The sequence below is a fragment of the Rhamphochromis longiceps genome, linkage group LG8 (genome assembly GCF_057381845.1).
Source record: "Rhamphochromis longiceps isolate RC_006_pf linkage group LG8, R_longiceps_female_GT1.1, whole genome shotgun sequence".
Classification (NCBI taxonomy): Eukaryota; Metazoa; Chordata; class Actinopteri; order Cichliformes; family Cichlidae; genus Rhamphochromis; species Rhamphochromis longiceps.
Window position 1 is genome coordinate 1118323 of NC_140564.1, and position 16491 is coordinate 1134813.

Below are 16491 nucleotides of genomic sequence, written 5' to 3' on the forward strand. Positions count from 1 at the left end.
AATGAACTAGCGTCTGCATTTATCCTGACTGAAAACCAACCGTCAAGGCCAAATCGTTTTCAGTTTTCTGCCGTACTGTAAAACACCCCTTTTTTTACTGACAGGTGAAATCAGCAACATTTTTGAAATGATTAGTTTGAGTATTGTTTCATGCACACATGTAACAATTATGAGGGGTTTGTGTGTTTGGCGGAGCAGAGGAGAACACTGGGGAAAAATCACGAGCTTATCCACTCGAGAGCAGTTAGAAATTCTTTATTATGTTTTATTTGATGTTGTTTTTTTTATAAAATGGAAGAAATGGTGTAGAGAAGACAGTGACAGCAGAGACTCGAGGCTGAGAATCTACCGTTATCTCCTGTGCCATTTTAGCAGGTGCCCTAGATCTGGCTTCCATTGTCCCAAATTATTTCATAAACAGATTTAGAAAGAAGTGCATAGTTAAAGTGAGGCATATGGGTAACAAATCTAAATGCCAATAATATCGATCTTCTATAGCAATAACATTGTTATTCCAATTAACAGTTGGTTCTGCTGCTAATGACAACTTTAAATTGTTGTTCATGTGTTTTCTGAATTGGAAACGGTTTGGTAGCCTACTCAAGAAAGAACACTTGTTGGAAATACTGTAAAGGTTATGTAAAGAGTAAATATTGCAGATCACAGTATAATTTCTATACATTTACAACAACACTCCAGGCTAAGTTAGTGGGCTGCTCAAAGGACTCCAGTAAGGACTTCACGTTTTCACTTGCATGGGTTAAGTTATATACATGTACGTACTCTAAAATATCTTCCAGCTTTTGTTTTGTGCATAGTTCTTGGATTTGTGCTCACTGAGCCTGATGTTGTGTGAAACAAATAAGAGACATCTTTTATTATTATTTGGATAATGTGGGCGTTAAAGTAATTAAGGACAGAGATGAATCACAATATAACTTAACCTCACTGAGGTATTTAAAAGACAACTCTCAATAATAATATTCATAATAATAATAATGATGATGACTGAATTTCCCGGAGGAACCTACCCGGGGGATTGATAAAGTTCTATCTGTCTATAAGATTTGATAACTCCTTGTAGGGAGATAAAAATGAGATATTTAAATAAAATGTTGTCAAATCCCAGTACTGGTGAAACACCCACAGACCAACTGTATGCAGGATCGGGACTTATGTAGTGTCCTTCAGTTTAAACCTGTCAGAACGTGTCTTTGCAGCAAGTATTCTGTGACTTTAGGGTGGAGGTCAGTGGGTTAACGGGGGAGGTAGGTGTGGTTTTGGCTTATGGGTGGATGTTGGGCTCAAGTGTGGAAGAGGGGGAGAGGAGGTAAATGAGGTCTGGTTGCCAGGAGCTTTAAGAGTAATAGCTGCTTTAGGGCTCGTATCTGAGGTATACACAATAGAAACAAATGGGAGTAGTTTTGGTAGGAAGCCCGAGGATTTTTATATCTCGTTGCTGAGTACGTGTACTTAATGCAAACATCACATTTTCTGATTGGGGAAGGGAAGGACCAGGGTAAAAGGCCATGCCACAGGGGAATACCACAGCTAGAGTTAAAAGCTACTTCAGACCTTTAGATAATCTCTCCAACCAGCAACAGATGAACATCATATACAGTACATGTAAACAAGCCAAGAGAAAGAACAACAAGGAAAAAAAGAACAAAAATAAATTACAATTAGAATAACACAGCAGCGATCGGAGGAAACCTGATCTCTGCTAAGATTGACATCGTTAGAATATTTTTTGTTAAGTCCCAGTTCATGTCCAGCTGCCTGATCCCACTGCAGAAGCTTTTTCCCAGATGAACAACTCAGCAGTGGCACGCTGAGGGTGTGGTAGAGGCATCGTTAAAAAATCTGTCTGTAGACACATTCACAGATGCTCATTTAGTCTTTGAAAGAGTTTTTAGACATTCATGTAGAGAACAGTACGGACAACCAGTCTTTCACTGCGTGAAGGAGAAAGAAATGCAGCACTAACAGTGTAACAGTGCATCCTGTCACACAAACATCTGCCTCACTGAAACACCAGAAAAACAGGAGAGGAAGTAAAATCTGGGTCTCCGGGACAGTCATCAACATGATGGAGACATGATATCACCACGGTCATAAGAACGGAGTCACAGCACTAAAGGCACTCCAAGGCCAGCGAGTGATCAGCTTAAAAAGACAGAATTGGTCCAAAAAGGACAAAAGACAAAGAGCCAATCGTTCACACTCAGCATGAGCTTGGGTTGCCTTCGTTCTGTCACACCGAGTTAGATTACTGTGGCCTTTCAGTTGTTTCCACCTCCATCACTTTATTAACTGATGTAAATGAGTACTGTCCATGGGATCACTTAGTCTTATAGACCATGTTACCTACATTACCAAGTGCTATGCATTAAAGTAAGAGTGCAGTGAGACTCAAATCCTCCTCTGAATTAAAATAAAGATGTAAAGGTTTCAGTGTCGTCATATCCATAAATGTGGTAAAACATGCTACGACCCACAAATCAAACAAGTGCATGTGAGCGTCCTGCAGCAGAGCGTCTCCATTTCCAACAGGACGCACTGCTAAAAGTTTCCCCACCTCAGACTGGTCTCGTGTTTCTTTGTTGTCCTGTTCCTCACCACAGCATTACCCTCAGCACCACGATGACACTACGACTCAGCTACACAAAGACAAACCAAACAACTAAAACTCTCTGTAGTACTTCACGCTTCAGCAGGACATGTCTGTTCACCTTTGGGACATGACGTGATCGTGAGGAGGAGGTCCAGCATATTATCAGAAACATGTTACTATATCATTTACACGTGTAATAAATATACAGAATACTGTTTGTTCTTTTGAAGCACATAAAAAACACCATCTGCCTAAAAAGTTTAAGTTACATTCAGTAGCTGAACAAAAGAGAAACATGAAAGAACGACACATCATCACACTTACACCACGTCCTGCGTCAAAGCTGAAAAATCAAACGTATGTCCAGGAGGTGGAGATCACAAATGACTATATTTATATATAAATACTGTCTTCTTACTGCCAGTACAATGACTACAACAATAGTAGATGACAACAGCTGACTCTGCACCATGGCTGTGTTTTTAGTACAATGCGTAAATACAGAAGGATGTCAGCAGGAATCCATAGAAACAGAAGAGTTTACACAGACTTGCTGTCACTGTGTGACTTTTCACTTTAACCCCTCTCTTAGTCCTTTTGAGTGGTGGAAGCTGAAGGCTGTGTTGAAGCACATCATCATTTCCACTTTTCATTTTTTACCCACTCTCTGTTCCCAGCCCTACCCTGCCTGTGCCAACACAATGCACAAGAGCAGTTTTTACTCCACGGCACAGTAAAACCACCAGACTGTGGTGACATCAGGCAGCCTGTCATTAATGTCCCACCTCGCTGGAACTTGAGTCGAGCTTGTAGAGGAAACCCTAACCCTTTTTCTTATCTGTGTGTATTTTTGGATTTAAAAGGCAGATTTTCTGACCGATACAGACGTTATTAGTGGAAGACAGGCTCAAAAAGCTGTAATCTCATTATGTAGTGACAGGCCTGCTGGACCAGTTGCCCCACACACCTTAACACACACACACACACACCCAGCAGAAGGCATGTGGGGCATGGTGGCTGACCTTCAAAAGTCACAGGGAGCTGGCGTCTCCTCATCTCCTCTTTGAACTGCACACAGTTTCTTTTTTTAAACATACTTATATAATACACACATATGGTATATAATATGTATATACACAGAGTGATGTTTGATCTTTTCTGAAACCATAAACTTAAAAAAGTTTACAAAAATAAAAATGTTTTATCGTGACCTTCCTATTTGGTCTCTAACACTCAGCAAGGCTTGTTTTTCAGGAGTTGGAGCTGGTCGGCTCCTCTCTGCTCCCAGGCTACAGACTCAGCGGTCCAGGTCCGGCCTTACAAAGCAGGCCCTTTGTCCATCCCCTTAATTCTTGACAGAAGGCCATTTTTTTCTTTTAGTTGATCTCTGTTAGTGTCCTTCTGTGTCCACGGTGATCTTCTCTCTTTTTTTTTTAGCAGGTGTCCATCTGTACTCACTGTTTCGTTTATTTACTAAAAGAAGAGGGCAAGAGCACAGAAAATAAGCAAGTCAGTGTAAATAAGCTGCACATCTTCACTGGCTTTTACACTCTACTGTACGCATCATGAGCATAATCTACTGTAGTATCCAGCCACTGAGAAGAAAATATGCTGGAGGATTTCTTTCCTGCAAGCTTATAAAAGCACAGTTACAACAGCAGCAGCAGTTCAACCTAATATTTGAACTTTCAACAGTCACTAACAGCTTTTGTACGGCTCATGTTTTTTATTTTGTGCTTTTTGTTGAGAATTAAATTATTCTCTGTGATTTATAACTGTCACCTGAAGCTGCTTTACTGTAATGAAGTGTAGAGTAATGTTACTGGCTGTTCCTTAGAACAGTTGGTAAGTCCACAGCTTACTAAGAACGTGGTTATTTCTTATATTCACCATGTTTTTACACAGTGTCCTGGCTTTCCAGGAGAAAGTTGCAGAGGTTGTCCAGGGTTCACAAAGTTATCAGTGTTAGTGAGATAAATGAAAACAGAAAATGTTAAGAAGAACTTGAATGACAGCGTTACTGAACATGACACGAGGTTGTGTTGGAAAGAAGGGTCCAAGGAATTCTGCAGGCTGCAGCTCCTTTTAGAGAAGCAGAGCAACAATGAACACGGATGGGAACTGATAAGAGTTTAGTGATTATTCATTATCAATATCACTTATCAATTCCCATTGGCTCCAGTTTGAGGGTCACCATCACCTCTCAGCAGCATATCAAAGACATTACATCCATGCACATTAACTACATGCAGTGTGATCGAACATTCGTGCATGTTGGAGGTGTTCCCCGCTTTGTTGTGATTGGTGATGTTAAAAAAGTGAATGCACATATTACACAGAACACTTGTCTTAAAAGTAATTCCCCAGGATAAAGACATTCGTTACTTTCATGTTACTGTGGTGGAGCGTGGTAGGCGGTGCCGTGCGGACGCACCTGCACGGCGTCTGCAGATCACGCCCGCGGTGTTAAATCACGGGGAAGCAGGGTTGTTGTGGTGGTGTGACCAGTGTAAAAATAAAGATGTCTCAAAACACGGATCTGTGGTCCCGTCGTGCCATAATTCCACCACACTGGTGCCGAACCCTAGGATGCGGCACGACGGGCCCACAACAGAGCCAGAGAAGGGAGGAGCTGTCCCAGATCATGGCTGACACGGCGGCTATCCAGTGGGAGCAGGTGGCGGAGGTGCGTCGCCAGCAGGAAGAGCTGCGGGACCAGACCGAGCGCCACCTGAAAAGGATTGGGCATCTGGCGGCGCTGCTCTGGGCCTGGGCGCCACCCCTACAGGGGTGTCACGACGGTGGTGGAGGAGCCGAGTGAGGCACTTCAGCAGCCGGAGGCGGCAGACGAGTGCTCACGGCTGTGCCTACACGGTCGTGCCGGTTTGCCAGGTACCGGGCGTGCCCGGCCTCCGGACCAGCGTTGCCATCACCGCTGGAGACTTGGGCGGCCTACGCAAGAGACACTGCCCTGTCATCAGGTTGGAGGCCGGGGGGGGAGTAGGTTCGGCCGGATGGCTCCCCGACCTCAGTCGGGCGATGGGGATGTGTGGTGGGGCGTGGTCTGTGGTGCCGTGTGGCTGCACCTGCGCGGCATCTGCAGATCACGCCCGCGGGGTTAAATCACGGGGAAGCAGGGTTGACAGGGTTGCTGTGGTGGTGTGACCAATGTAAAAATAAAGATGTCTCTGTGGTCCCGTCGTGCCATAATTCCAGTTACTCTGTAAGATGATCTGAACACTGTCACATAGTTACCACTGAACAATATAAACCTGAAGGCTACAGTCACACACACCAACACAATCCATCCTGATGACCTCACACGTGATCTTTCTATGAGCGTGTATGAGCACAAAGCAAAGATGAAAACCAGCACAAAGAGACTTCATAATGGTTGTCACGGTGATTCTACTGTAGCAACATGAACAGGTAGAAGTGGAAGCTGCAGCCTGACTGCTGTTCAGCAGCAGCTCAGGTTATCACGGTGCTGGGTCAGCACTTCCTCATCACTCTGCGTTCTTGGCTAGCTTAGAATATTCTCCACATCATTAAACGCTACCACCTGCTGGAACCACTGACTAAAGGCAGGATGGATTCATACTTTTGTGTTCTTTATGCCATTTAATTTGGTGGTTTTCTCTCTAAAGCACCTTGAGGCGACTGTTCTTGTGATTTGCTGCAAAATGTCAGACACTGTCTCTGAGACAGAGTGATGCCACAAATGCGACAGCCTAGTTTGTCGTAAAGACAAAGTATGCACAGTCGGAAATGTCTGATTAAAGACTCGTGTTACGATCTCTCCCTGAAACAGGAGAGCACTTTGTAAAGATAATGATTGATTGCCTTGGAGCGTCAGTCTTGTTTTGGTCTTTGAAATTTGTACTGAGGATATATACAGAAGGTTTCTGTTTCATACAAAAGAAATGATTCAGTATATTCTCTGGAGATTTCACTGTTTGTAAATATTTATTTTATTTGGTTGGAACAGATCACAGAATCTAGTTTTCTGTTTTGTTTGTGTTCATCTGTAACACTTGAAGCTTTTGACTGGTCACAATGAACATAAATGACAGAATATAAATAATATTTAAATAAAATGAACCTTATGTTGTAATATTTCATTTAGGAGTAAAATGAAACCTTTAAGCTTGGAAGAAATAGTGATTTGAGTTTTACTGGAATATGTTGTGATGTTAACAGAACCTCTGTAATTTCAGGGGGATGTTTATTGATTACTGCTTGTATGTATCACAAAAATATCTTATGAGGGAAAAAAGGCAATCAAATATAAAAGTTTAGAATAAACCACAGCAGACCAAGAATACATCATACAGAACAAACAAACAAACAAACAAACAAACAAACAAACAAACAAACAAACAAACAAACAAACAAACAAACAAACAAACAAACAAACGCTGACACACATTTCAACTACCAAAACATTTATGTCTGAAAATCTACTGACAATAACTTGTGACATTACAACACAAGATCAGCACAATTTAAAACCTGACAAAGTGACATAAACATCAGTGACAGTCAAACAGACGTCTCCCTCTGTGGCTTTATCCAAACAAACGAGGCCTTTAAATGTGTTGTGTTGCTGCCACAGTCACAGCCTCCGGTGTTTGTGTTGTAGAGAGATATGTGTTGTACATGTGTTGTAAATGTGTCAGCTGAAGTGTGAACTGACTGAATGGGTAACAAAAATAAATCAAAACGTGTCAATAACTTGAGTCCATGTAAGTTTAGTCAAATTGTCAAGACAACAGATGTCAACATAACGTTAAGTCATGTGTCTTCACAAAGTTTTGTGTTTGCTTTGTGACTTTTATGACCCTATTAAATCTTCCCGAACATCATAATAAAAAAAGAATTCGTGAAATGCATCAATCCATCCATCCAGAGACGGGCTGGAGCCCGGATAAATCTCCAGGCTGTTGTAGGGTGAAAACACAGAGCCAAAGGATGACTTAGACTAACTCCACTAAGTCTTTGCACTGTGGGCAGAAGTCCATTCAAACATGCTGCAGTTTAACCAAGCACAGCACATACACATAGAAACACATTGAGTTCATTTCTGTAAAGTTTTAACACTAAGAAAAGCAGCAATATGAAAAAGGAAACCGCTGGATTTATTTGATCTTTTGTTATATTTTCAAAAGTCATTAGATCTGCTTTGATACGATGATCACAGATACATTTGAACACAATAACAAAGCAAACTGTCCGCCTCTGTCACCAAATTCAAATGATGAAATGCACAATGATGATGATGATGATTTTCTTTACAGTCAATATTAATTTGTAAATAAATCTTTTGCTTTTTTAAAATTCCTGGCTTAAGCGTTGGGCATCTGTAAACAGGACACCGAACAGCTGTGAAGAGGACTGATGTCACAGGTTTAAAACACACATCATAATCATTTCCAGCCTCTTTTGGATTCCTGAAGAGGAACACACACACACACAGAGTTGGTAATAATACTCTGTTACATTTTTTTCTACATTTCTTTCGACGATCAAAGCAAACATTCGTGTGTGTGACTGGAAGAGCACAGATAGTTAAACACATGTGTTGTATTATTTATTATTTACATGGTGGTTATAAGAAGGAGATGTCCCATCACCACTGAAAGCACATTTTTATACGTGGAGTAGTAGAGATATTTCTGCAGATCTCTACTACTTTCTGTTATACAGGCAAGTTTTTCAGTGAAATGTGATCATTTAGAAAGCAATTTCTAAATAATCTGATAAATTGGTTTAATTATTTTATGTGATTAAATTCTTTTGGCTATACAAAACTTTGGACAACTTTTGTTGTTTTTAGGTGTGCATCACGGGTAGATAAGCTGCTGGGTTTAAGAGCTTCTGACAGCCAAGCGTACAAGTACCTCAAAACTTGCATACCTTAAGCCAGAACAGTGAAAGCTGATCATGATAAATACACGCTGCAGGGTAAATTTAGAAAACACTTGGGTGGACCACAAAAGAGAAGATGATGGTGGCTAAACAACAGTACAAACAAGATCACCTCACTTGAGGACTTGGTTCCTGGAGTATTTAAAAATAGACACTATCTCTACTTTAAGATTAGGCTTCAAACTTTCCTTTTTGCTAAAGCATATAGTTAGGGCTGGACCAGGGGACCCTGAATCCTCCATTAGTTATGCTGCAATAGGTGTAGGCTACCGGGGGATTCCCATGATGCACTGGGTGTTTCTTCTTCAGACACCTTTCTCACTGTCACTACCCGATCTGTACCGGAATCCTGATCAGTACCACACATGTGTGAAAGGCCACTACTTCCAATCGAAGCATTTGATGATAGTTACGAGTCAGAGTATCTGTTAAGATGTTAACAATAATAAGCATCTCTTACAATGTTTGCAGTAATGAAACATTTTAATATAATGTACACACACACACAAAAAAAAAGATAGTTACAGATCAGGACTCCCCGATCCGTACCGTGCATGTGCAATGTTTTCTTCTTCTTCTGTTTCATTTAATGGCAGTTTACTCCCCAGTGTACGAGGATACTGCCTCCTGCTGACCGAGCGAATGAACCCTATTGTAAACTGAAGTATTGTCATTACAAATCGTGTGTGTATGTGTTAAATTTGATTTATTGATAGTCGAGTGTGTTTATGCTCGTCCGTGCGGAGAGGATTGTTGGAATAATGATGATGATGTCCGCTGTCAGTTGTCAGTAAACACTTCATCTGGCTGATGAATCTTTACGTGACATATTACTAAGTCTGTATTATTAACTCTGTAATTCGGCGCCATTCTTCTTATTTTCGCTGTTGTTCAATCGGGGGACGCTCTCTGTTGGGGAGAACAGAATGAATCCATTTTTTAAATGTCCCGGGCAGTCGAAAAAGAGGCAGAGCTGTCGAGAAATGCTAGGAGCTAACTGGGTGCTAACCGTGTCATTCAAATCTTTACCTTACCTTACAATATAAAGCACCATGAGGCATCTGTGATTTAGCACTACATATATATGAGGTGAATTAAAATGAGAGGCACGTTGGCCTAACAAACATTAACCAAGAGACAGGAGAGTTGAAAATTAAGAACAAAGCAGCTCTCTGCTCATTTGAAGAGTCTGAGAAGTGATGTAAAGAAAAACCTGGATGATTTTAAACAAGAAATTAACCAGAAGTTTGCCAGACTTTCTGCCAAACAGCAGCTGTACAGTGGGACGATAAGTGAAGTGGAGGTGTGGCTGGAGAAGCTTGAAAACTGGGCAATAGAGGCAAACTGCTCTCATTAACTCCAATGTCAATAGAGCTTACAGAAAGGTTAATTATTTGGAGTCAAGAAGAAATAATCTCTGCATCTTTGCCAGAGGGGAAGGAAGGCGACTCAACTCTAAAGTTCGTACAAGACCAATTTGGATCTGAACTCAGCAGGCCAGGTGACTTTGACCTTCAAATACAAAGGACGCAAAGTCGCTAACCCGGAAACCTACAAATGGGGCACCACCAAGGCCACTGTGGAATATACTACAGAGAGAAGACTGTGCTCTTTGACCATAACAATGCCTCAGAGATTGTACAGAGGAGATGGTGATGGAGTTGCAGTGCAGCTTGAGAATAGTGCCTTTAAATGTAAATGGTTTAAAAACCCAGTGAAAAGAAGACAGGCATTGACTAAAATGAGGAAGAAAAAAAGCATCATACCTCTCCTACCAGGAACATGTTAAAATGGGGACGTTTGGATATAAAAATATATCAGTGAGACTCGAAAAGACTGTAGTGAAAAACAGTATGAACATAATTCAGCACTGTATTTATTACAGTGCTGATGTTATAGCACAGGGCCTCTAAATAATGCTTTACATTAAAGGTGCTAGCACCTATGTTTTTTTAACCATTACTGAAATAATTTATATGCTTTTGATCCAATACATGCTAAGTGGACACAGTGGAGGGAGTCATGCCCAGTGACACGTCGACATGGACCGAGCCAGGAATTAAATAACTGAGCTTCCAACATCTTACACACACAGACTGCTCATGGAATGGACTTATTATAATTTAAATAATAGCATTTTATTCGTTTATTATTTATGTTGTTAATCATTGTTTGCTTAAATTTCTAAAACAGAATTAAAGAATTTAAATTTAGCATGACCTATAGGTGGGATATGGTGGACGCTTTATTTATCGATTCTTGGGCAGAGGCTCAAACATCTGGGCCACAACTGTCTAAAGTATGTTAAGAACAATTTGTAGTAAAGCAGATAAACAGCAGAAACACGCACTGCCTTGTTTCAGTCACAGTCCACCAAATCAATCAAGCAAATAAAATTGCATCAACTAAAACTCTATAAAATCACTCTATACAAACTGCTACGAGAGTTACTTTACATTAAAGTTCATACAGTGAACTCATACAAGCCTTTACTGTGAGCATCACCTCAGGTCCAAGACTGGAGAATAAATGATGTCGATAACAGAACCCACAATAAACGGATCCATATCAGTTTATAGTCATATTCAAAGTGCACAAAGCCTGCTGCTGGCCATTGATAGGTAACGCATGTCTGACCTGCTGTCACTTGGATCTGGAGCTGTGCTGGTTTGACCCGAATACGAACAGAGATTTTTAGCTAAAATAAAAAAGCACGTCAGCGCCTTGGCTGGCACTAACACACATGCCACAGGGCTAATGTCTCAGAAGGTTACAATGAGCTAATGATCTAGTGAGCTAGACTACATTAGCAACATGTGTGACAGGATTTAGAGAACAAATAAAAATGAGCAGATGATTTATAAGCCACAGTAACATCCCTGTGTTTTATCAGAAGAGTTTGCACGTTTGCTCACGTTGTGGCATAAAGGAGCTGCCTATTGTTTTGGATTTAGGGAAAATGTATTTAGACTTCTTAACTCAAACATCAAAAACATTATTATACTATTAATAAGTAGCTTAAAAGTTAAGTAACTAAAGTAAGTACAATAACTGCATCTGAAATATTGCAGAGTAGAAGCAGAAAGCAGCAAAAATGGAAAACCTAAACAAAGTACAAATTTACATTAGCGATTATTAAACTACTTGAGCAGATATATTCAGTTCCCGTCCTCTCTCAGTGTGTCTTAGGGGTCGTGAGACTTACAGTACTGTTGGTGGTGGTGAAAAGCTCGGTGCTTATTCAGCTCTCAAAGATGTTTCTAAAGCCATCACACATCCATCTCTGTAGCAATCTCTCAGCATTATTATTCAACAGATATTCGAGCAGGTGTTAAATAGTTTGACCAAACCGTGTGGATGGAACTATCTTTTTGTTATTTGACTGAGAGTACTGAAATATCAGGTAACTAAAATGTGTCCTTTAAGAGTGAGAAGCAACAAGATACGAAGACTAGACTGTGCCATGATCAGCTGCACTTTTAAATGTTTTATTATTATTTAATTGTTTGTTTATTGTCATTAGTAGTAATATTGATGTATTCGTTTATCATCATTATGGTGAACATCATAAATCATGACCATATACATATTAAAGCAGGGGGCAGAAAGAAAACCACAGTTTCATAACACCATTGTGAGAAACATCCTCTGTTGTTCCTACATGTGCATACGTGTAATTATTGCCTCCACAGAACACGAGGAGTCATGAAACATGAAGTATTGGTATATAAGCTTTTTGTTATACACTTGTCTATTAGAGACATTCAGCAGCAATGGGATACCTCCGACCTCCTGGGCACCGTGGCAATGATCAGTAGACTGAACGGTTCTCATTTTGCAATGGTTGACACAGCTCTTCCTCCATACTGTGTTAGAAAATCAATTCATGCTGAGTTTAGATAAAAAAATATCCCACTCTTCCACTCACCTTTCAGGTTTCATAATGCAACACTTTCTTTTAGCATTTCTGATGCAGTTTCAGCTCCTTGAGGGGCAGGGACAAGCGAGGGTCAGGTTTGAGTCCATCTAAGTCAATATGAAACTAAACTCCTGTTCATGGACGGGAACTGGACAAGACCTCAGCAAATGTGAACATATATAAAAGTTTTAGCAGTTTGCTGGTTTGGAGCTTTCAGGTGTGTTAACGTAATGCCACAGTCTTTCAGGCAGTGGGTGTCCCAGCAAATTCACCCCAAGTTCAGAGTGCTGAGAGAAACTGCATAAAACCCACTTCTCAGACTCTAACATGTAACGTGGTAACTGAGGCCTGTAAAGTTCAAGATTAGAAAAAGACCAAGTACAGGGAGTGCAGAATTATTAGGCAAGTTGTATTTTTGAGGAATAATGTTATTATTGAACAACAACCATGTTCTCAATGAACCCAAAAAACTCATTAATATCAAAGCTGAATGTTTTTGGAAGTAGTTTTTAGTTTGTTTTTAGTTTGAGCTATTTTAGGGGGATATCTGTGTGTGCAGGTGACTATTACTGTGCAGAATTATTAGGCAACTTAACAAAAAACAAATATATACCCATTTCAATGATTTATTTTTACCAGTGAAACCAATATAACATCTCCACATTCACAAATATACATTTCTGACATTCAAAAACAAAACAAAAACAAATCAGCGACCAATATAGCCACCTTTCTTTGCAAGGACACTCAAAAGCCTGCCATCCATGGATTCTGTCAGTGTTTTGATCTGTTCACCATCAACATTGCGTGCAGCAGCAACCACAGCCTCCCAGACACTGTTCAGAGAGGTGTACTGTTTTCCCTCCTTGTAAATCTCACTTTTGATGATGGACCACAGGTTCTCAATGGGGTTCAGATCAGGTGAACAAGGAGGCCATGTCATTAGTTTTTCTTCTTTTATACCCTTTCTTGCCAGCCACGCTGTGGAGTACTTGGACGCGTGTGATGGAGCATTGTCCTGCATGAAAATCATGTTTTTCTTGAAGGATGCAGACTTCTTCCTGTACCACTGCTTGAAGAAGGTGTCTTCCAGAAACTGGCAGTAGGACTGGGAGTTGAGCTTGACTCCATCCTCAACCCGAAAAGGCCCCACAAGCTCATCTTTGATGATACCAGCCCAAACCAGTACTCCACCTCCACCTTGCTGGCGTCTGAGTAGGACTGGAGCTCTCTGCCCTTTACCAATCCAGCCACGGGCCCATCCATCTGGCCAACCCGTTCTCACTCCCAAAGCGTAACATTTTACGCTAGGTGACAAATCGTCACCATATTACGTTTTCGGCTACCCACCACGTTCCTAAATGACGACCTCGGAAAAAGAGGAAATATGAGAACCGTCTGGACTGAACCTACACATGTTCGCTCTTTTTCTTCAAATCGCTTAGAAACACGCTATTTAACATCATTAAAGTCCTGGTTAAGGTCAGGAATAAGGTTATGGTCAGGGCTAGGGATAAGGTTAGGTTTAGGGCTGGAATACAGGTCTGGAACGTCTACTACCGCGGGAGCGTCATTGCACTGGATTCCAGCCATAACCCGCCGCGTACCATAAGAACGCCGAAGGTCTCCTTTCGCGTTCCTCAGGAACGCCGCGGGACGTGACAAAACGTCCACATGTTACGCCTCGGGAGTGAGAACGCTCTGATCTGGCCCATCAAGACTCACTCTCATTTCATCAGTCCATAAAACCTTAGAAAAACCAGTCTTGAGATATTTCTTGGCCCAGTCTTGACGTTTCAGCTTGTGTGTCTTGTTCAGTGGTGGTCGTCTTTCAGCCTTTCTTACCTTGGCCATGTCTCTGAGTATTGCACACCTTGTGCTTTTGGGCACTCCAGTGATGTTGCAGCTCTGAAATATGGCCAAACTGGTGGCAAGTGGCATCTTGGCAGCTGCACGCTTGACTTTTCTCAGTTCATGGGCAGTTATTTTGCGCCTTGGTTTTTCCACACGCTTCTTGCGACCCTGTTGACTATTTTGAATGAAACGCTTGATTGTTCGATGATCACGCTTCAGAAGCTTTGCAATTTTGAGACTGCTGCATCCCTCTGCAAGATATCTCACTATTTTTGACTTTTCTGAGCCTGTCAAGTCCTTCTTTTGACCCATTTTGCCAAAGGAAAGGACGTTGCCTAATAATTATGCACACCTGATATAGGGTGTTGATGTCATTAGACCACACCCCTTCTCATTACAGAGATGCACATCACCTAATATGCTTAATTGGTAGTAGGCTTTCGAGCCTATACAGCTTGGAGTAAGACAACATGCATGAAGAGGATGAAGTGGACAAAATACTCATTTGCCTAATAATTCTGCACTCCCTGTATTGGTTGTTTGTCCTAGTTAGCAGAAGAAAGTCTCTTCTCTCTAAAAACAACAGTGTGGTTTGGGTGTGCAGAGTTTCATCTGAACAAACTACAAGACTTCTGAAACAAAGTGATGAAGTGTATCAGCATTCTAGGGTCAAAGCTAAGGCATCTCTGCAACAGCTAATACTTAAAGTGGGTTGTGCAACAGTTGCAAAGAGTTAATGAAATGAAAAAAAAAACTGTTGCAATCCCCAGACCTCGACAGAACTTAAAATACTATTGCTGGACTTTAAGAGAGCTGTCCGTTAATGAATGCCCACAAACCTCAATGAACTGAAGCAACATCATGAAGAACAGTGGGTCAAAATTCCTCCACAACAAAGTGATTTACTTGTAAAGACATACGGAAACAAAATAACCAGCTCTTGCTGCTAAAGGAGATTCTACAGGCTGTTGAATCATGGGGTGTATTTGGTTTTTCACAGGAGTCCTGGGAAAATGTTGTTGTTACATTCAACATACACACAGTAACATTGTAACTTCTTTAAGTTCTCCAGGCCTCTTACAGGACATTCAAAGCTCTTCAGTAGGTGTTTGCTGCCTTTTGTTCCATTCTCTGTCAAGATTGTCCCAGACTGCTGAAACATTGTTGAGGTTGTCTGGGTTAATCATTCCTGCTGCTGCTGATTTTCAGTCTAGTTCCTGTATAATTTGGTATATCTCAGCCTTTTCTTGCTGGTTCCTTTCTTAAAAATGGCTGCCACTGAAAAGCACCCACCCTAATTCTGACGAGCCTTCAGAGAATAGTACATGGATCAGCTGATCATTTCTCAGGTCCTGTGTCAAGCCTTTGCTTTTGCGTTGCTATTTCTGAAGGACATGACACTGTTCATCTATTATAACATTTTTTTTAGGTCTGCCATGTCTTTTTTTGTCCTCTATTTGTCCAGTTTCCTCAAATATTTCGACACACCATGTCAACATATGCTAAGATTTCAGCTAATAGCTCTTGGAAATCACCTGGTTGGCACAAAAATACAGTTTTGCGCCTGTCAAACTGTGTTATGTTTGAGTGACTTAAATGAACGGTGGTTGGAGACTGCTGTGTGACCAAAATTATTGTAAAAGTGAGTAATCAACTAACAAAATCCCAACCTTTGACATGGTTGGTTTAATGGCAGGGACCAGGTCTGAGTGCATCGAGATGGCCATAAACAGGAAAGCAGTGACAATAAGATGATATCAGTTTGCTATCAGTTTTCAGTTGAACTGGTTCAAGCAAACATTGTGATACTGCAGCAATTTACTGTAATACATTGAAAATCTGTTGCCACTTGCATCGTTGTGCTGCTGTTCCTTAGGAATCTACTGTAGTGTCATATTTTTTCTGTCTTTCTTGAAACTGTCAGCATTTTTCACAGTAAATATTAAAGTTAAGTGGCCCAGCTGGTCACATAGTGCTAAATGGATGGGAAATTTAATTCTGGCATATTAAACTGTTTGTATCTTTGTATTTGACTGAGAGTGTCTGAAGATAAAAGCACGAGACTGTGAATACTGCACATATTAATTTAACTAATCCTAACATATTATACATTTAGACATTAAATATTACATTTAATCTTACACCTTTCTATTAAGATCCTCTGTTTAGTCCAGTT

The 16491-nt window shown here is 40.9% G+C and overlaps 1 protein-coding gene across 1 annotated transcript in view; it reads right to left on the minus strand.

The window, feature by feature from the left end:
• Nucleotides 1-379: 379 nt before the first annotated feature.
• rbfox3a (RNA binding fox-1 homolog 3a) overlaps nt 380-16491 on the minus strand; it is a 180208-nt gene continuing 164096 nt past the window's right edge. The window contains exon 12 of the mRNA XM_085415427.1: nt 380-4087. Coding sequence (XP_085271553.1) covers nt 4085-4087 — 3 coding nt within the window. The 3' untranslated portion in view covers nt 380-4084. The remainder of the gene's footprint in view (nt 4088-16491) is intronic.